Source organism: Oryx dammah, unplaced genomic scaffold (assembly GCF_014754425.2).
Source record: "Oryx dammah isolate SB20612 unplaced genomic scaffold, SCBI_Odam_1.1 HiC_scaffold_28, whole genome shotgun sequence".
NCBI classification, from domain to species: domain Eukaryota; kingdom Metazoa; phylum Chordata; class Mammalia; order Artiodactyla; family Bovidae; genus Oryx; species Oryx dammah.
Genome location: NW_024070212.1, coordinates 31054585 through 31077142, shown reverse-complemented (window position 1 = coordinate 31077142; position 22558 = coordinate 31054585). Strand labels below are relative to the sequence as shown.

At 36.3% G+C, this 22558-nt stretch overlaps 1 protein-coding gene across 2 annotated transcripts; it reads right to left on the bottom strand.

Annotated features, from left to right (window-relative positions):
* Positions 1–1061: 1061 nt before the first annotated feature.
* LRIF1 (ligand dependent nuclear receptor interacting factor 1) lies at positions 1062–21677 on the bottom strand. Of its 2 annotated transcripts, XM_040232073.1 has the most exons (4): positions 21186–21677; positions 5947–7456; positions 4532–4804; positions 2656–3639 (listed from the first exon to the last, which is right to left on the bottom strand). In XM_040232073.1, exons 1-4 carry the CDS (start codon positions 21251–21253, stop codon positions 3199–3201), a joined length of 2292 nt encoding a protein of 763 aa, XP_040088007.1. In that variant the 5' UTR covers positions 21254–21677; the 3' UTR covers positions 2656–3198. The 2 variants fall into 2 exon arrangements, with proteins under 2 accessions (XP_040088008.1, XP_040088007.1); XM_040232074.1 differs by lacking the exon at positions 5947–7456 and having other exon boundaries at positions 1062–3639.
* Positions 21678–22558: the final 881 nt, after the last annotated feature.

Sequence of the window (22558 nt, the reverse complement as noted above, 5' to 3'; positions counted from 1 at the left end):
TGTGTCCAACTGGATGGAGAAATGAGAAATTGACTAAACAGGTACATGGAAACTCTTTGGGGCAACAGAAACACATCTTGCTTGGTATGTATATAGGTGTGTGTATCAGTTCAGTTACTCAGTCGTGTCTCTTTGTGACCCCGCGAACTACAGCACTCCAGGCTTCCCTGTCCATCACCAACTCCCAGAGCTTGCTCAAACTCATGTCTATCGAGTTGGTGATGCCATCCAACCATCTCATCCTCTGTTGTCCCCTTCTCCTCCTGCCTTCAATCTTTCCCAGCATCAGGGTCTTTTCAAATGAGTCAGTTCTTTGTATCATGTGGCCCAAAGTATTGGAGCTTCAGCATCAGTCCTTCCAAATATTCAGGACAGATTTCCTTTAGGATGGACTGGTTTGATCTCCATGCAGTCCAAGGGACTCGCAAGTCTTCTCCAACACCACAGTTCAAAAGCATCAGTTCTTTTGTGCTCAGCTTTACCGTCCAGCTCTCACACCATACATAACTACTGGAAAAGCCACAGCTTTGACTAGATGGACCTTTGTTGGCAAAGTAATGTTTCTGCTTTTTAATATGCTGTCTAGGTTGGTCATAGCTTTTCTTCCAAGGAGCAAGAAGTCTTTTAATTTCATGGTTGCAGTCATCATCTGCAGTGATTTTGGGGCCCAAGAAAATAGTATCAAATTTCGATGACTTATAAAAATTGTCAAATGCTCTAACAGGTCAGGTAATATAAAGACTAAGCACTGACCATTAGATTTAGCAATATGTTGGTATTTGAAGACCTTGAGAAAAATAGCTTTAATGGAGTGATAAAGATAAAACCCTAATTTGAGTGAATTTCAGAATGAGAAATAAGAGTTTGAGACCATTAGTTTTGATAAATTTTGAGAATTTTTCTCTAAAGAATTCAAGCTACATTTCCATATTATGGAATTTATTATCAGAAGAAATGGGTGCTTGATAATTCCATGAGCAGTAAAACCTTAATAATAAAAGCAGAAAATATCAAAAGGAGGAGGTAAAGTAAGAAAATGAAATGAAAATGGATGCAATATGTCTATTAGGATGATTTTAGATGATTTTATTTAACAAATACTGATACATCGCTGTCAGGCACTATCCAAGGATTTATAAATACGATTCATTCAAGAAGCTTCTGATTCTCAAAATTCACCTGAGACTGCCCTTTTCCCAATCTTTAATTGTATTAAGACATGAGCCCACAATTTCACCTTCTCTGTTGATACTGTTTCCCTAAGTGAAGTTATTCAGACCCATGGCTTCAAATGCTATCTATTTACTGATAGCCTTTAACTATGTATCCCCAAGCTCCAACATTTAATATTTTAGCTTGATAGGAAAGTGAAATTTTAATATTTTGGATTGTTGTATTTGCAATTTTCCCACAATGGACATGTACTGCTTCTTTTTTTAAAGCTTAAATATTTTTTAAAGGAGGTAATTAATTCATGAACTAATCCCCCCACAGATAGATAAATTAAGAAGACTGACAACTGACCACTGGATCTAGCAACACGGTAGTCGCTGTTGTCCTTAACAAAATCTAATATGGTGGAGAAGGGGAAGAAAAATCTGCTTGGAATAATCTGCCAGTTCCTCAAAGTTAGGGTATGGCCCAGCAATTACACTCTTAGGTATATATCCAAGAGACTTGAAAACATTATGTCCACACAAAAACATATACCCAAACATTCAGGAAAACACAGCAATATAACATCCTAGTAGCCAAAGTGTACACAACCCAAATGTCCACAAACGAATGGATAAACAAAGTATGGTATATCCATACAATGGAATATTAGCAATTTAAAAAATTAAGTATGAATACATGTGACAGCACAGATGAACCTTGAAAATATTAAACTAACTCAAAGAAATCAGTCACAAAGGAAAATATACTGAATGGTTCATTCCATGCATATGACTGTCTAAACTATGAAAACTTAGAGAGACAGAAAGTGTAATGGTGGGTTGCCAAGGGATGGGGAAAGAAGGGTCTGGGAGAGACGGCTGATGAGTATGACGTTTTCTAGGTGGTAATGAAAATGATCTAAAATTAGATCATGTTGAAGGTTATACAACTCTGTGAATAACAACTGTACACTTCAAAAGAGTGAAACTTACAATATGCAAACTATCTTAATAAAGTTGTTACCAAAAAAAAGAGGGGCAGGAGAATCTAGTTGACACTCAGTTTGCATTTGTTTTATTCCCTCTCAGTATTTTCTGACTTTTCTATTTTGTTGCCAATGTCCAGGTTTTATTTGACCTTACTTCCAGAAATTTATCATTTCTTAAAAAGAACCTTTTCCTCCTTCCCCATAATCCCTATCTCTATGCCACTCTCAAACTCTCCAAATCAAAGATAACCAGAGATTAAAATGTCTAGCTCTATTAAGAAAAACTACTTTACAGTTTTAAAAAATATTAAATGCGGCCATGTTCAGATTTACTTTTCACACAATCTTAGTCATATATTTACATATTTCAAAAAAGGGAAGCATTTGCCTAGAGATAACATACCACTTTAAGCAAACAATACATTATATAGCCTGAATTCTAAAACCCATTTTGTATCATATGAAACTACTTTGTAAAAGTTACAAAACAAACATCCCTCACTCTTGAAAAATGTTTGAATTTTTTAATAATGCTGCTATAATACATTTTCTTTCATGAAATTTAAGAAAAACTTAACAACAACGGTGAGTAGAAGGTATCGTCATTTTACGGGTAAAGAGACATATAAAGATACAAGCCCATTGGTAAAGCTAAGTTTTGAGCTGATTTCCTATCTTGGATTATATAATTTTAAAAGTACACAATAATTAACTGTTGTTGGAATAACATCTGAGCAATTTAGCTAAACATACAAACAATAACAAATATTCAAACTTAGGGGATTCTAGTTGAAGTAATAGAAAAATAGAAAATTTTTCCTTTCAAAAAAAGGTATCTATAGACAAAGATTCAGATATCCTATGAGTTATTCATAAAAGTCAAATGTGAGTTAACCTTTTCTGTATTTCTTACATAAAATTTTACAATCAGCTGATGAAAAGACAATTTTCACATTCAAAAACACTTTCAGAATGTCCTATAACTAACTTAATGCAAAAGTATATGAAAAAACACAGCTATTTCACTGATGCCTTTAAGAACAGCCGTTTTATTATTTTTGATGCATCTTCTTACGCATTTCTTCAAGAGCTGCTTCTTTCTCTCTCAGCACTTGCTTAAGTCTTCTTATCTTTTCATCTCTAATGGTTTCTTCTAACTCTGGTGGTGTCATTGGGAAAATATCTTCAGTATAACTTTTATTAAAGGAATGGCTTTGTTCAAAAGCTGTACTTGAGCTCAATGTGCCTTTTGCTTGGTTTCCATGAGTACAGTGCTCTACCTCAGTTCTCTTTTCTTCTCTGGTTTTGTTGCAGCTTGTGAGGATGTTATGGTTTGACACATCTGAAGTTGGTAAAATACTGCTAATGAGCTGGGAACTGGTGACACTAGTTCCTCCATTTATAGTTGTCTTATTAACACTATTGGTTCTTCTCTTCTTTGGGTGATCCATCTTCTTAGCGGTTTTTGCTTTTCTTTTCTTATCAATACCCTGCTGCAATTTTGAGTAAAACGTCAAAAGAAAAATAAAATATTATTGCTGAATATATACTGTGCTCTTGAATTTAAAAATATGTTTAATTACAAATATTTAGCCATTAAATTCAACTCAACAAAACTACTGAGAACAACTACAGGGAGAAAGTAATGTTTGCCATTGTATGGTATCAAAGTGAATGGCAATGTCCCAATGATACTCATTGAGAATAAATTGCCTATTTTCCTGCTTAAGTCAACTATTAGAAGCTATATTGATCTACTACAAAAGCCTAACAATCATTTGTGAAGAGCCTAAGAAATAGAATTTAACATTTTTTTTTTTTCATCTGCACAGTAGGTATGTATGAAAGATTATCACTGGGGAAGGTTGACTGGTTTCTGATCTGAAGTTCAGGATATTAAAAAATAAGGAAGCATTTATAAGTAGAATGACAGTAGACAATGTCACAGGGATTTTTTGGTTCATCATTATTGTGTAGATTTCTCTTAAGGCTTATATTAAAAGCAGTACTGTAGTGAATATCTACATGCTTATATTTTCCCTACATTTCTGTCATTTATTTTCCTTTTTAAATTTTTTTGGCCACACTGAGAAGCTTGAGGGATCTTAGTTCCCCAAGTAGGGACTGGGCCCTCGACAGTGTGAATGGCAGTCCTAACAACTGGACTGCCAGGGAATTCCCTAAACAACATTTTAATTAACTGGGGATATCTTTTTACCTGTGCATATCTTATTTTCTTATATGTTTTGGTATAATACATATAGACGCAATATTTGTAAGAACTATCACTCATATTAATGCATAAGACTAAAAAATAAAAATAAAAAAATTAATACATTCATGTATCTTTGGAGTACTTACAAAAGATACTTTAAAATCTATTACCTGTTTTCTCCCTTCCTCCTTCACTATAAACTCTGCCTCTTTGTAAGTTTCACTCTTCACCAAAGGGCTAAAGGAATCAAAACCTTCTCCAGAGCCCAACTGCTGAGCAATCCGAGTAAGGCACACTCTCAAATCTTTAGTGATACCAAATATCTTTTTAAGTTCAGCATCACTCTTCAGATATGACACCTTATTGCTTCTTCGTTGAGAACTGTTCTTGCCATTTCTTTCTTGAGTAACTTTTTCTAATGTTGATGCCATCTCATTCTGGATCTGGAAATAGGAAAAGAAAACACACAAACAATACTGCCAATTACTTAAGCTATTTTATCACACTAGGAACTAAGTAATTACCTCATCTTACTTAAAATGCCATGCTTTAAAGTCCTAAATGGTTGGATTGCATTACTCTTACATTACCACCCACACTTGAAAAGCTGAACTTTACTGGGCAAAACCAAAATGCTCCCCTACAATTTTACTTTCTTGTACTAGGAAAGTAACAGGTAGTCAATTCTCAAACAAATGAAATGAGAATACAGACTAATAACAAGTTGAAAATAATCTATATGACATTATATTGGAAATTATCATTTTTTGAAAAACCCTTATACCTTTAATCAATCGTACTTAATCAGAATTTACCTCCTTATATCCCTGGAGTTCAGTGAATTCTGTACAAAAGGGGAAAATACTGAGATTATTAGGTAGACCTCTAAGTATAAATATTTAGAGATCACACATACACATATCTTAAGTAGAACTGAAATAATTATGTGGATATGTTGGGTAACTGAATGAGAAAGAAGGGCTAGAAAAAGGAAAAGGAAACTTGTATATTAAAAAAAACAATCAAGATGTTGATAAATTTTTTCCACATATTAATGAAAGGTGTTAATTAGTCAAGCCCTACCACTTCCACCATCTACCTAAAAAACTGCCAGATAGCTCCCTACCACAAAACAAACAAATCTCAGCTCTCCTCTATGTGTCACATTAATCTCTTCATATATTAAAAGCTCTTAAATATATGTATGTACATGTACTTATGTGTACAAATATAAGCATACATATACATATTTACACACATAATTTTACGAAGCTTTGAATTCACATTATCCTTCTCCAACTCTTCTGAATCTTGTTGCTCTGTGATTTAATTTTGCTTTGAAGATTTGGCATGCCAAATGATTCAAGAGAAAAATACTGTTTGGGCTCTATTACACTTCTCAAACATTTCCCTCAAATGAAAGCTTTGGCTTAAGCATTCACGTGTGTATGGTATGTATATGATGAAAAGGAGGATGGGAGAGGAGGGAAAAAGAGGTATCATAGATAACTAACTTTAAGAATCAAGACAGAAAATTTTTCTACATACATAAGATAAAAAGAACACCCTGACATGGGAAAATTACCTTTGGTTCTTGGTCTCTGAAAACACACTGTTGTGAAGTAACAGTTGTTGCATCAACAGAGGAACTTATTTTCTCTATGCTCTGGATGATATTTCCTTTCCTGGGGGCATTTTGTCCTGTACTAAATCCATCTGGTAAGACTGGCTTTGAGAATAAAGTCTTACTCTGCTTTAAGTAGTTAATAGATTGGTTCATACTATGTGGGTTTGGGGCAGAAAGAGATGGTTTCTCCACTTTCTTATTCTTCTCTGCCCTTAAATTGGCCATGGAAGCAAGCTGAGTATTTGAAACTGATTTTGTCTCCATCTGGGAAGATTTATTTTTAGCCAAAACAATATTTACAACCTCTCTGGATATTTCTGTGACTGGACTTGAACTCACTATCTGTGATGCATCTTTTCTTGGTGGAATATCAGAAGAAACTGAATTCTGTTTGTCAATTACTGATGGCAAAACATCTGTCCCCTTTTTAGCCAAGAGATAGACTTTCCCATTAAACATAACCAGAGCATTATCTTTAATAGGCATACTTTTGGATTGTGTCCCACTAGGACTGATGGTACTCAATGGTGGCATATTTACAGCATTATCTCCCAAATTTTTTCTATCTACAAAAGTTTTTAAAATCTTTGAAGCCACATTATTTGAAGATTTAACAGGAACAATAGATGGAGTGCAAGGCTGTAGATTTTCTTGAAAAATCCATTTCACTGGAGCAGCTTGAGAATGCTGACCACCTTTTAACTGTGTCTCTTTAGCAACATTCATTGGAATCTGTGTGGTGTTTAGTATCATTGGCTTTGCTATTTCTGTAACAGGTTTTGGGTAAATGTTTTGAAAGTTCTTGGTAACTACATTTTTCACTGTATTTACAGGAGATACATAAATAACAGTAGGTATTTGGGAGGGCTCAACTGTTCCTGAGGTACTTGTGGTGGCAGTTGCAAGTATCTTTTGCTGAACTGAAGGAGGCAATGATGACGCTGGTACAGATTTCACTTCAGCATGGGCTGGAATCTGTAAATGATGCCCAGAAGGCAAAACCGGAGACTTCACAGTCATTGGGAGACTCTGGGTATTTACTAAAATGTAAGATGAATCATTTTGTGTTGAAGAGGGAGAAACAGCAAATGTTTGCATGGTGAGTCCATCAATTTTCACACCATGACTCTGAACTTTAGAAACTGATGAAGTACAATTTTCAGTTCCCACAGAAGTAACTCTAACTTTTTCTGCTGTATCTACTGTTCTTGTAAGAAAATAGTTTGAAGAACTGGCTGGCTGAAAAATGGGCAATTGAACTGATGCACTTGTGGAAGAGCTGGAAATCTGAGTCTGAAAAGTAACTTGAACTGGACTTCCTGTATTCCCTTTCAAAGCATCAGACATGACTGAAGATTGAACTAGTGGCATAAGATTTCCAGAGGAATTAGGAATTGGAAGTAATTGCAGAAGGTTTTTTCCATCCGAGCCAATCGTCTGAACTACTTGGTACATGCAGCCTGAAACACTTAAAAAAAGATTGAGTAAATAAATACAACATACTACATGGTATATACATTTTATTTAAAAACAAGTATTTGTAAATATTATTTTTTAAAGTAAAAATTTATAAAATATAAGTATGTAATTTGACACTTTGAGTTTTCAAAGTGAAATACTGCAAAGGAAAGATTTTGAAGTAGAAGAGATAATCAAAGATATGGCGAGCTCTGATTTAGATCTTCTTATATGATTAGGCAATGCATATGAGATATTAGCATTTATTCCTAAAACTAAAAGTAGACTTACTTTTCTAAGGTTTTATCTTGTATAAAATTTCACCTACTAGAATATGCTCCTCTTAAACCACGTATTCTCCCTTCTTCTTTTCCTTAAATTCTTTCCTCTAGTCCTTCTTCTTTACTATTACTGACCATGATTCTCATTTTACCTCCATTTATGTCATTCTATTTCCCTTGCTCTTTTCTTTCTCTAGCTAATCTGTTCTGTGTTCTTCCCACTGATAATGACAAGTTCTACTGTAACCTATTATTTTGCTCAACACATCTCTTAAGACACCACCTTCATGCATCACATGTCTGGAGACTAAACTGAGTTACTTATGTAGGAAGCAAATTCTTTGATTTCACTGTGTTTGACATTTAGTACTAAATAGCTCTTGGTATGGCAATTACTCAGTTTTAACTGTCAATCCATATTTTAATAGCAACATCATTTCAGCTGAATAGCTTTCAATGAATATGGAATATGAATGACATCATTCACTGTAAACTATCAAATACACTGGAAGTCAGTATTTCTTTTTAACAACCTATTTTGATCCTGATAGTTTTTAGCTATTACTTAGCACAGATTGTCTGATTTTAAAGAAAAAATAAATACATACCAGTATCAGATTATATAATCAATTATCTGTAGATTAGTTAAATGCAGACAACTATAGCTATATACCTAAAACCAACCTTCAGCTCTTGGAATACTAAACCCTTAGTATGGGAATCAGGGTCATCACACATGCTATTAGTTATTAATTAGTTATTCTTCATCCACCCATGTAATTTAAAGTCTCAACATAAATGATATTCCCCAGAAGATACATCCTCTGGCCACTTTTAACTAGCCTTGCTCCTCCTTCATAATTAATAACATTACATCTATTAATGTTCTTCATGGAATACATATATCACAAGTTTTTACCATATCTTAATTTTTTTTCACCAGTTTATGTACTGTCTCTCATGCTAAATTCTAGCAATATGGGTACAGAGTCCATGTCCTACACAGTTAACACGGCCTTATATGACTAAGATCAGATGAAAAAAAAATTAAGAATGAAAAATAATGAAATAATAATTAGAATTCTCAGTAGTGTAAAGGTATGTTTTACTACCTAAAGGTGTTTTTTAAGCCTCAGGTATTAATACAAATCAAAGTAAAAAATTCTATGGAGTACACAAACTAAGAATGCTTTTAAAAAATCTTTTTTAAAAAAATCACAAATATTTTGTGATATGTAACAATTATGGATTTCAAAGTCACTGATGGACAGGGAGGCCTGGTGTGCTGCGGTTCATGGGGTTGCAAAGAGTCAGACACGACTGAGAGACTCAACTGAACTGATCCATAAATAGTTTTATTAGTACAGAGTCACCCCTACTTTTTATGTACTGTACATGGATGTTCTCATGCTACAAGAGTTCAGTAGTTGCAGCAGAGATTATATGGCCTATATAGCCTAAGTATTTACTATCTAGCCCTTTACAGAAAATGTTTGCTAGCTTCCAATGTAGTTCAACCCACAGTCTCTAAAAGAACTTAAACTGTTGGGTATATGAATATGTAAACAGGCAATTATCATTGAGATGATGATCTATTTGTATGACAACAAACATGCTTACTCCTTTCTTAAAACATTTTCTTCCTAAGGCTTCCTAGATACCATATTCTTCTATCTTTGTAGTGGTTCCTGAGTTTTCTTTGCCAACTCCATCCTTGAATCAGCCTTAAAATGTTGGAATTCAACAAAGTTTAAAGTGAACTCTTCCTACTCAATAAGCTTTGCCCCACATGATTTATTTTATATACATGACTTAAATTACCATTTATATATCAACAATTCAAATATTTATATCTTAGCACTTTTGAGTCAGGTTTGTATGTCCAACTTCCCTCTTGACATTTCCATTCACAATCGCAAATGCACCTAACACTAAACGGTCTTTTCCAGTGTTCTTCCTTCAGTAAATGGTATCCCAACTATCTTAGATGCCTAAATCTAAACAATTCCAGCTTTCTAACCATATGTATCCAACCTATCTCAAAATCCTGTTGATATTATTTTCTAAATTTCTCTTGATCTAGTCAACTGTTTCCAAATCAATTGTTCCCACTCCAGTCTCTCTCTGGCTTGGTCTGTTATAGTAGCATAACAACCACTTTTCTTCAGTCTATCGTCTTCTCTTCAAATTACTTAGCACTCTTAAAGCTGGCTGGCCCTTCCCTACTTAAAATGTTTCATCAAATACCCACTTTCTCTGAGTGGTAAAAAGGAAACCAAGAGATTCTGAGGCAATTGAAGACAAAGGAAGAAAGAGTTTCAAGAAAACTGGGTAATTCCACTGAAAGGATAGATAACACTTTTATGAACTTTGGATGTAAAGGGAAACAGAAAAACTGGCAAGTAGCTGGAAACTAAATGGGGTCAAAGAGGAGATTTTTTTTTTTTTAATGTTAGGTAAACTAGAGCAGCAGTCCCCATTCTTTTTGGCACCAGGGACTAGTTTCATGGAAGACAATTTTTCCATGAACCAGGGTGGGGGGATGATTTCAGGATGATTCAATCACATTACATTTATCATGCATTTTATTTCTATTATTATTACATCAGTTATTACATCTGCTCCACCTCAGACCATCAGGCATTAGATCTGAGGATCTAATTAGAAGCTGAGGATCTCTGAATTTGAGCATGAGTATTCATGTGAGTCACCAAAAGGAAGAGACTGGAAATAAGGGAGAAAGAGGGATAATTAATAATGTAAAGTTTGAAAAGGAGGTAGGAAATTGAGACCACAAGTCAGGTGAAGAGACTAAACCTTAAAGAGACCTGGGGAAGTGTCTCTTTTCATTGGAAAAGAAGATAGGTATATTTGGAGGTAAGTTTAAAGCTTTGGCATTACAAGGTTGAGGTAATTCTGATCTAGTGACTTTTATTTTCACTGTGAAATAAGGAAGTAACATCATTTGTTAAGAAGAGCAAAAATAGGGAAAGATTTAAAGAAATTGAAAACACAAAAAACCTCAAATAGCCAAAGCAATCTTGAGAAAGAAGAATGGAACTAGAGGAATCAACCTACCTGACTTCAGGCTCTACTACAAAGCCACAGTCATCAAGACAGTATGGTACTGGCACAAAGACAGAAATATAGATCAATGGAACAAAATAGAAAGCCCAGAGATAAATCCACACCTATGGACACCTGATCTTTGACAAAGGAGGCAAAAATATACAATGGAGAAAAGACAATCTCTTTAACAAGTGGTGCTGGGAAAACTGGTCAACCACTTGTAAAAGAATGAAACTACAATGGCACCACACTCCAGTACTCTTGCCTGGAAAATCCCATGGACAGAGGAGCCTGGTGGGCTGCAGTCCATGGGGTCGCAACTGAGCAACTTCACTTTCACTTTTCACTTTCATGCACTGGAGAAGGAGATGGCAACGCACCCCAGTGTTCTTGCCTGGAGAATCCCAGGGACAGAGGAGCCTGGTGGGCTGCCGTCTATGGGGTCACACAGAGTCGGACACGGCTGAAGCAACTTAGCAGCAACTTAACAGTAGCAGAACACTTTCTAACACCATTCACAAAAATAAACTCAAAATGGATTAAAGATCTAAACATAAGACCAGAAACTATTAAACTCCTAGAGGAGAACATAGGCAAAACACTCTCTGACATAAATCACAGCAGGATCCTCTATGACCCACCTCTGAGAATACTGGAAATAAAAGCAAAACTAAACAAATGGGACCTAATTAAAATTATAAGCTTCTGCACAACAAAGGAAACTCCAAGGTGAAAAGACAACCTTCAGAATGGGAGAAAAATAGCAAATGAAACAACTGACAAAGAATTAATCTCAAAAATATACAAGAAACTCCCAAAGCTCAATTACAGAAAAATAAACGACCCAATCAAAAATGGGCCAAAGAACTAAACAGACATTTCTCCAAAGAAGACATACAGATGGCTAACAAACACATGAAAAGATGCTCAACATCACTCATTATCAGAGAAATGCAAATCAAAACCACAATGAGGTACCATTTCACGCCTGTCAGAATGGCTGCTATTAAAAAGTCTATAAGCAACAAATGCTGGAGAGGGTGTGGAGAAAAGGGAATCCTCTTACACTGTTGGTGGGAATGCAAACTAGTATGGCCACTATGGAGAACAGTGTGGAGATTCCTTAAAAAAACTGGAAATAGAACTGCTTTATGACCCAGCAATTCCACTGCTGGGCATACACACCAAGAAAACCAGAAATGAAAGAGACATGTACCCCAATGTTCATCGCAGCACTGTTTATAATAGCCAGGTCATGGAAGCATGGAGAAGGCAATGGCAACCCACTCCAGTACTCTTGCCTGGAAAATCCCATGGACAGAGGAGCCTGGTAGGCTACAGTCCATGGGGTCAAGAAGAGTCTGACATGACTGAGCGACTTCACTTTCACTTTTCACTTTCATGCATTGAAGGGAGGAAATGGCAACCCATTCCAACATTCTTGCCTGGAGAATCCCAGGGACAGAGGAGCCTGGTGGGCTGCCGTCTATGGGGTCACACAGAGTCGGACATGACTGAAGTGACTTAGCAGCAGCAGGTCGTGGAAGCAACCTAGATGTCCATCAGCAGACGAACGGATAAGAAAGCTGTGGTACATATACACAATGGAGTATTACTCAGCCATTAAAAAGAATACATTTGAATCAGTTCTAATGAGGTAGATGAAACTGGAGCCTATTATACAGAGTGAAGTAAGCCAGAAAGAAAAACACCAATACAGTATACTAACGCATATATATAGAATTTAGAAAGATGGTACTGATAACCCTGTATGCAAGACAGCAAAAGAGATACAGATGTATAGAACAGTCTTTTGGACTCTGTGGGAGAGGGCGAGGGGTGGGATGATTTGGGAGAATGCCATTGAAACATGCATAATATCATGTGAAACGAATCACCAGTCCACGTTCAATGCATGATACTGGATGCTTGGGGATGCTGCACTGGGATGACCTAGAGATATGGTATGGGGAGGGAGGTTATGAGGGGGTTGCAGGATGGGGAACACGTGTACATCCGTAGCAGATTCATGTTGATGTATGGCAAAACCAATATAATATTGTAAAGTTAAAAAAACACACACACACGCACACAAATACGAAAAAAACTTAGCTAGAAATAAAAAAGATGCAAAAACAGTCTTTCAGCAAGAATAAGCTGACTTTAGAAAATATCAGCATCATCAGACACTGTAAATGGCCCAGAGAGGTAGGTAATGATCACTAATTTACAGTGATACCAACTGTACTGGTTAGTCTCCTTGTTTTACCAGGTATAGCCAAAGAGAAAGTGTTATCACTAAGTTCATCCAAGGTTGCAGTGGTTTCAGAAGGGTGTAACAAAAATCAAAGAGGAGCGAATGATTTTAGGGTGCTGAAAATTTTTTTCAAATAATGAAATGTAGAATCTCTTCTAGATGGGATGAAAATGAAAAGATAAAAGGCTAACATTTAGGGAGAAATGGGCTTCCCTGGTGGCTCAGACAGTCAAGAATCTGCCTACAATGCAAGAAAGCCGGGTTTGATCCCTGGATGAGAAGACCTAGAGAAGACAATGGATACCCACTCCAGTATTCTTGCCTGGAGAATCCCCCAGACAGAGGAGCCTGGCAGGCAACAGTCCATGATGTTGCAAAGAGTCGGACGTCACTGAGCAACTAACATTTTCACTTTTTCACTTTCATAGGGAGAAAATAAAGGGAATGGACTGAAAGGCCAGATAAAAAAGTCAGCGTGGGAGTACTTAAAACAACTAAGCTAAAACACAGGAACTGGTGTTTGGATAGCAGGATGCCTAAAACCAAGAATTTTGTAAATGCAGCAATTTCATCTGATAATAACAACTACAGAAGTGGATTGATGGTGATAGAATGGAGAAAACACTGAAGAAAAAGATCTATGAACTGAAAGGCCAGGTGACAAAAGAGATTACCCATATAGATGCTGAAGTCATTTGGATTAGAGAGATAATTAGGATGTGGGTGCTTACATTCAGTGACAGGAAGTTGGTACATGGTGTTAATGAACCACAGTTAAGACCATCTACCAACTTTCTGTTGCTGATACGCTAGAAAGTTGACTTGAAGCTCACTGTCTTCTGCAATCTATTTTTACCCCATATTCTACTACACCTTATTTTCAAAGATTACCAAGTATGTCCTCACATTTAAATCTGGCTTACTCTCTGTCTTCATTTCCTAGGTGCTCTCTGCTGAAGCTAACATTGGTAGCTAATTATCTCCCTAACTGGAACCTCTTCCTGACATCGTTTCCGTTGTGTGCAGTATTTATTTCTTTTGTCTTTCTTACTGTTCTATTTCGTATTAATTTTCTGCATTTTAAGCATCCAACTATGATTACTCCTGAAAGTACAGTTCTTGACTATTTTTCTTTCAAGACATTCCTCTGTAAATCAACCATACTTCAATTAAAAAAACAAAACAAAACTGTTTTTAAAGGCATTCTTCCATAAAGACTGCATCAAGGTAACAGTTCAAAGCTTCATCTATTATCTTGAATTATTTCCTGTGCAATAATGACTCTATTATTTATCTCTATTTATTCCTATTCCTTAATATTTATCTCAATTCCATATTTGTACTGTCTGACCAAATATTTTCACTTTTAAAACCATTAAAGTTAAAATTACTCTGTAATGAAAACTAATACTTTCTTACCATCCAGTCATGTGTTAGCATACTATTTTCCGGTCACTTAGGTCTTAAAATACCTAGTCATCCCTATCTTTACCACTCTCCTATTCACCTTTAATTCACTCAGAGTACCTTGTATAGATACCTAGATACCTACAAAGGATAAACATACAATAAACGTATACTGAATGGATCACCAAGTCCATATTTTCCCCCTCTTTTTTTACATATCTTCGTCATATTCTCTTTCTTCGTCTTCGCCACTTCTACTTCCTAGATCAGACCTGTATCACCTTGTGTCCTGTCCTCATTATCTCATCCCTATATTTTTTGGCTTTGACTTTTAAACTAGATTGCTTGATTGAAGCCATTATTATCATGTATCTCTGGCAGACTAAATCATTGTTTTCATCCTGTTACCTTCTTGCTCAAAGTTTCAATAATTCATGACCGCCAATTCAGTTTAATGTTAAAATCATCTAAAACCTAGTCCCAACCAATCTCCTATAACATCTCAACATAAAATCTTTGGTCTTATCATAAAGGTATTTACTATTCTGGATTGACCCATGTACAATATTTACTCTAACTATTCAAGTTTTTTTTTTTCTTCTCTAACAATTTAAAAGTTATAAATTGAGGACCAATCCATTTTCTCTACGAAATATCTCCTAGACACTCAAACTCACATTAATTTCTCCCAACTTGGAATCCCTAAAGCACTCTTGTTGTTGCCATTAATGCTGGGAGTTATATAATGCCTTCTGTATTGTCTTTAACCTATTAGTTAATTTTTAAAAATGAGTAAGCTATTGTCTTCCTCAGTAAGGCTGAAACTCCTTATGGTCACAGACTATATCATTTATTTTGTAATTGTTCTTCCAATAACTAGCACAGAAGGCCCTAACAAAATTATGTAAAAAATAACGCAACTCTTTGAAATATTTCAAACATATTAAAATGCCTCAATATCTGTATTGTTTAGTTAATGTATTTCATCTGTCAGTAATATCTGACTAACAGATTAGAAGTTTCAACAGAACAGAATCCATGCTTTTATAATTAATTATTTGCATAGTGGAAAACACATTTTGGACTTCCCTGGTGGCTCTGATGCTATGGAATCTGCCTGCAATGTAGAAGACCTGGGTTTCATCCCTGTGTCAGGAAAATCCGCTGGAGAAGGAAATGGCAACCCACTCCAGTATTCTTGCCTGGAGAATTCCATGGATAGAGGAGCCTGGCAGGCTACAGTCCAAGGGGTCCCAAAGAGTGGGACATGACTGAGCAACTAACACAGTCTTTTAAGGGCTTCCCAGATGGCACTAGTGGTAAACAACCTGCCTGCCAATGCAGGAGACGTAAGAGTTGCAGGTTCGATCCCTGGGTCAGGAAGACCCCCTGGAGGAGGAAATGGCAACCCATTCCAGTATTTTTGCCTGGTGAATCTCATGGACAGAAAAATCTGGCCAACTATAGCCCATAGGGTCACAGAGAGTCAGATACCACTGAAGTGACTTAGCACACACATAAACACATTTTAATTAGCACAGTAGTTAAGCAAATCACACAGGCTTCCAATAGGTCATTCACATACTTTATTATATGACCCTCGTATTCATTTTATAAAAAATATTTATACTAGACAAACTCTTTTAAAATCTAATCCAGAGTTTTTCCCTCTTTTTCACTTCCCCTCAAAAAATGGATGGAAAATACAGTCTCTTCTATGTCAGTATATCAGTAGAGATTTATATGATCTGCCAGAGACCTATTCTTATCTATGTTCTCTATACCTAATAGAGCAACTGGCACACCATTAACAATATTAGCAAAACTGAATCCTACAAGCTGTAATTTTTTTAAAGAATCCATGATTTCCTAGTAATAAATGGAATGAGTTATAAAGATTAAACTGAAATGCAGAATGCTAAGGAAAGAAGTGATAAACCAGGATGAAATTCATACTTCTTCAATCACTATACATTTTTTTTCATATACAGAAAAGACATTCCATTTAAGATAATAAAGATTATATTCTAGCTAAAGTTAGAACTAAAACTAGAGCCAGATTTTGCATCCCATGCTCTGGTTAGGCCACTTAAACAAAGAATAATCAACATGCTAGTTACTTTAAATCAATTAGGATTTGAACTATGAAATTACATTGGAAAGTTATAGTTTAAAACTTTAAAAGAGAACAGAGAAATGCATTAGAAGATTACTGGCTTCTAATCCTAGCTCTCCCAATTATTAATTGACTTTGGTAAACTAATTTCTTTGAATCTCTCTTTATTTGTAAGTTTTGCTATAACTGGTTGAGATCCTGATAAGCTCCCAATACATGCTAGACATCATCTTCCATTAAAATATTATAACTGCTGTCCAAGATACAGTAAATGAATCAGGTAATCTTTTGAAAATGTGAGAACTTTAATGAAAGATATTAAATAAACATTATATAACTTTTAACATTTTTGACTTTTCATTTTGAATGAAGTATTTACAGATTTGATTCGGAATCATAAAAATTTTGCAGGTTAGGACTTTTCTGATGGTACAGTGGATAGAAGTCCTCGTGACAATGCAGGGGATGCAGGTTTGATCCCTGGTCCCAGAAGATTCCCCACATCACAGGTAGCTAAAGCCCACGTGCCACAACTATTGAGTCCATACTCTAGACCCCGTGAGCCACATCTAACGAGCCCCTGTGGTGTAACTACTGAAAATGATGTGCCTAGAGCCTGTGCTCAGCAACAAGAGAAGTCAGCACAATGGGAAGCCTGTGCACCATGACCAAGAGTATCCCCTGATCACTGCAACTAGAGAAAGCCCGTGCTCAGCAACAAAGACCCAGTGCAACCAAAAATAAATTATTTTTAAAAATTGTTGTAGGTTAATAAACATTTTGTAGATAATTTCACAAAATTTTCGACTGCTAAGAGATTTTTTCCAACTTATTCTCTATGATTATTATGACAATCTCTATTATAATTATTATTCTCTATTATGCACACACATAACATAGACAAGTACATAATGTAGTAACATATATGATAATATATTTCACATGACATCATATGCATAACAGATATTGTTATAAATAGTTGTCATTAACTCTAATCCTAATAAACAGTCCAACAAGGTAGGTACTGCCATTCCCATTTTATAGTTGAGAAAATGGAAGTTTAGTAATATTAAAGAACTTATTCAGAATGACATGCTTTCTTGGGCAATCCCATTCACTTTCTTGTATTTACTTTAGCATAACCTCAATATAATATGGTCCTCAAAATTCATGCATAAACTGAGGTATTAACGAGAAATAGATTTCATTTAACCAGTATAGTATGTCTCTCTCTCGTACACAAACACACTCAAATCACATAAACAAAGATAATAACACACAATACAAAACTACATGCACATCAAACTGACAAGGAAACATTTTATAACCAAACCAAGTCCCCTGCTGAGGACACCCATTTAGCTCCCTATTTAAGAACAAAGGGTCAAAGGCGGATAGAAGCCAACTGCTAATCACATGGCATCCTAACTCTTATTATTGTGGGATATATTATCACAGGCTTTTATTATAATTCTTCTAAGCTGATGACTCACAAGTCTCTTTGTGAACTCTGACTCTCAAATTTCCAGCTTTGATTCTACCTGAATTTCAGATTCAAATATCTCACTAATTGCTTTCTTGGTGTATTCCTCATCTCAATTAATTTGCCAGTATCCGCCCAGAAAACTGGCATCATAATTGACCCACTTTTCTTCATACCAATTCACTGACAAGATCTGCCCATTTGCCCTTCTGTATTTCTTTGAATCCAACCCTTGCTCTACATTCTAGCACAGGCTTTCAGAATCTCTGAAAGGACAACTGAAATAGAATCTTTATTCGTCTGACTCGGCACCTCAAATCCACACTGTCATCAGTTACCTAAAATGACACGTGACTGTAACAGTTCCTTTCTTAAAATCCTCAGAAGGGTCTCCAATGGAGAGAAGTCTAATCTCTTTAGCAAATCCTTATGAGCTATCTATTTATCCTGCTTGTAGTATAGACTCAAACAATAAATATCAATTACTAGTAATACATCATACTGCCTTTTTTAAAAAAAAATCAATTTCCTCTGCTTGGGTATAGGCATTCATCTTTTAATTGGACAGCTAATACTTAATATTCCCCAACTCGGCCACTCCAGAAACCTTTCCCACAATTTCCTTTCTCTATGCCCTCACAGGATCATCCTGTGCATATTATTATTAACAAGTGTATTACGTTATAATTCCCCCTAGATGTTGTTTTTCATGGGCATGGTAAATAGCCTATTCTTTAATCAGTCTCTCCATTTAGTACAGTCTGTCACACAGTAGGCACTCAGTGAACAGCTTTCAACCAAATGTTTTAACTATACTAAGTGATGAACTAGAACATGAATCTAGGTCTCTCTAACTATCTTCTTTCTCCAACTCTACCAAGGTCTTTGTACCTCAATTGTACCATTCTGACTCCAGTTTTGCTCTTTACATATAAAGTCCAAATCTAAATAAACTTAATGCCTACTATCACAGATATCTTCCAGATTTCTCCTTTGTACTATAAGATTAAATTTGGGTTTTACATTTTATACCCTGATGAATTAAAGAGATACTTTTAAAGCAATCAACATTCTGTATTACATTACTGAAAGCTTTTACACCAGGAAAGAGGTAACTCAAGAAAAATCCAAGTATCCATAGAAAATAAGAAAATCATATAATAATTTTAAGCTTATAAAAAATGATTTCTACAATAAAATTATCAGATATGTAAGACCATGAAGCTTCCAAAAAACTAAAGAGCTGACATTAATCCACGTATTTACAAAAGTATCTTTGAATGTCCTTCAGATTAATTATAAAACCACAGAATCAAATATGCGAACAGTAACCAAAATGTCAAAGAGCTTCAGAAAGGAATCTGGCAAATGTCCCAAATACGTGATTTAAAATCTCAAGGATTTGAAGAAAAATGCATTCAAAGATGATAAAAGTAATGCATAAACCAGTGAGTTAATTAACTCCAAATAATTGATAAATGTAGAAAACATAATTCAATTTGCAATGTTTTTAAATATAGCCAAAAGTAGAAACAGGATAATAAAGTACACAATGAACAAAAAGTAAGGTTCTTACTCTAATTTCTGGTATTTAAAAAAAATGAAACCCTGAAACAAATTGTATTAAACTAGGATAAATCAAACGTTATCAAATACGCAGGTATTGAAACAAGACAGAAGAAATCAGCAACCATTAAAGACTAGTTCCATTTTTGCGTACCCATACAAGGCACTATCTCTGCCTTTCCTCTCAACTTCCACCAAAAATAAACCAACAAAAAACATACATGCACAAAAGCTGGTTCTTGTTATGATCTGAAATACAATGGCTCTTTCTTGGCAGTTTTCAATGCAGTTTTAGGTAATCACTTTTGATGACCATTTCATTTTAGATTATTAAGCATGCTTTTTTAAAGTGTTTATCACAATTAGGTTTCATATCTACTCATAACTACCTACTTCCTGGGCTAAAATTTTTACAGAAGTAAAATCGTATCCTTAAAATTATAATAGCTAACATTTAAACAACGCTTTCCTATTTTTACTGCACTAAGTATTTTAGTATATTCATTCTTTTAATCCTTAAAATACCTCTGGGTGTTCTTACAGACTGGAAACCAAGTCACTTGGCCTCACAAATAGTAACTAGCAAATCAAGGATTAAACGTAGTGATACTGGTTTTCTTCAAACATAAATGCTCTTCCATGATTTCTACATCTCCATTTCTTTATTTCTTCACATTTTCTTCTATAAGGACTCAAACTTTTTTCTCACCACTTATTATATACTCACAAACCATGGATAGTTTAACTTAAAATATTCTACCTTAGCTTACAATTTTGTTCGTTTTATTTCATCTCGAATAATGTTTAAAAAAAATGAGTTAGTGATACACTATTGCCTAAATTTACAAACAAGTGTCTAAGAAATACAGGAATCTACCTCTGACAAATGTAGTTCCTCTACATATACATCCAATTCGAGATGGCATTTTCATTACACCTTCTTCAAATATGCTGTTCCAAAGGATTTTACATGATAATTCCCCTATTTTCATTTTTTAATATCTTCAAATAAAGCTATCATTTGAACAAATTTAAAAAAATTGATTCCTTTATTCTAAAACAATTTTTCAGTTTCTATATTACCAAAAAAAAAAAAAAAAAAACCCACAAAAAAACCAACCTTTCCTTCCCACAAACTCTTACATTACAGCTATTTTCCCTGACGATCCAGCGCCACCTGTGCTGCATTTGCTAATTCGCTCTCATTGCTGCGTGTTTTTCTGCGAGTGCGCGAGAATCTTCCAGAAGGTTTTGGTCATACAGGCGCGCCGGCCATGTTGATTTTCCTCTCCCATGGAGATCTACTCTGTCAGCCTATGAAATTCAGACGCTGGAGTCCTGCGGCGCCAGGGCAGAGGCTGACTGCGTCAGACTCTGAAGAGGGACGTGCGCTAAGGGATCTAAGCGCCAAACTGCCGCGCACTTTCCCTGGGATGCTCACCCAGAGGAATCAAAGGCGTCTGAATTGCAGAACGTCAGGAAACGACGGCTGACTCGACATCCTGCTAAAAGACGGGAGAGGGGCCGCCGGGTCGAGGGAGATTAGAAACCGGTACTTACCAATGCGAGGCGTTGCCTGACTTTTCCTCTGTAGGTTTCAAGAAGACCTTCTGTGGGTTATTGGACATTTTATAGGGTTGGGAGGGGCCAATACATCCAGGAAAGGGGGCAGTGTCGGGGCCGAAGTCCTCCAAGGGAAGAGAACGAGAGCGAGAGCGAGAGAATGTTGGGCTGGAGTTGTCCCGGAGCACAGAGACGTTCGAAGCTGAAAGGAGAGAGATGGCAGGCTCTCGAGAGGGCGTATCCTCAGGCTTCGGAGGGAGGCGGTGCAGCCACCAAAAACCGGAAGAATAGAAGAGACTGACGGAGCGGTTCCGTCCCTAGCCTCTCAGAGAAGGGTCTCGAGTCTCCACCCACTCAGCGCCCGGGACTTCGCTCCAGAGCCGCCCGGAGTCAGCGCTGGAGGCGTGGCCTTAGTGGCACCGCCCCTATGGATGCCGGGTCAGCCGTGAACACCCAGCCAGCAGGGCCCGACCGACCCCGCCCACCAAAGCCGCCAGCTCCAAAGCTCAGCCTGCCAGCTTCCGTATCGTCACATCCGGCCACCAAGATGACTGGCTCGCTAGCGCCCCGCCCTTATACTGCGATCCAATCAAAGGTGCTGTCTGCCATCTCTTCTTCCGGATCAAGTAACGAATCGCAAAAGAAAATTCTCCAGATGCCTACGCAAAATAAAATGTTTCCGGGGCAATCGCAAATTTCCTCCCTTTGTATTTGCCGCTCGTCTGTTTTCTTTTCCGCCCGTGCTTTAAAAGACATTGGAGGGCTCTTTCGGAATCATATGAACTTCCGGAGTGAGAAAATTTTAAGACACCTGCCTGTGGCAAGCGCCTGTTTTATTGCTACTTCCTGAGGGTTTCTCGGGTTTTATTCTCTTACTTAAAGGTTTGCCTCGAGACTTAATCTACGCTCTCCCTCCACCCGTTAATACTCGCTGGAAATAACACTGTCATATAGTTTCTTCATTCCCTAAAAGTTTCATTACTTGTATTGAGTTACTTTTTGGCATCTTTATCTGAATATCCAGAGAAATACTTGGCAGATGTCTCTTGATTACTGTTGTTAAGTCTCTTACTTGAGAAACGGGTTGAGTCTTTGGCTTCAGCTGGGACTAGGAGGAAGTTGTGGGAGGAGTGGTTTAAAAGATCTAGTTTTATTAGCTACCAGCAGTAAAAATATAAACAGGCTCATACTGTTCAAATTTAGGAGACTGATGTATGGTAGCCAAGTTAAAGGTTTATTTTGGTCTTTTAGAAATACTGGTTAGTCTTTCTCCTAACTCGTTAATGAAATGATGAAAGATCTTGACGTCTCGATTATCATAGAGTAATACTTTTTAACTACTATTCACTCTTTGTTAAAGATTAATTTTG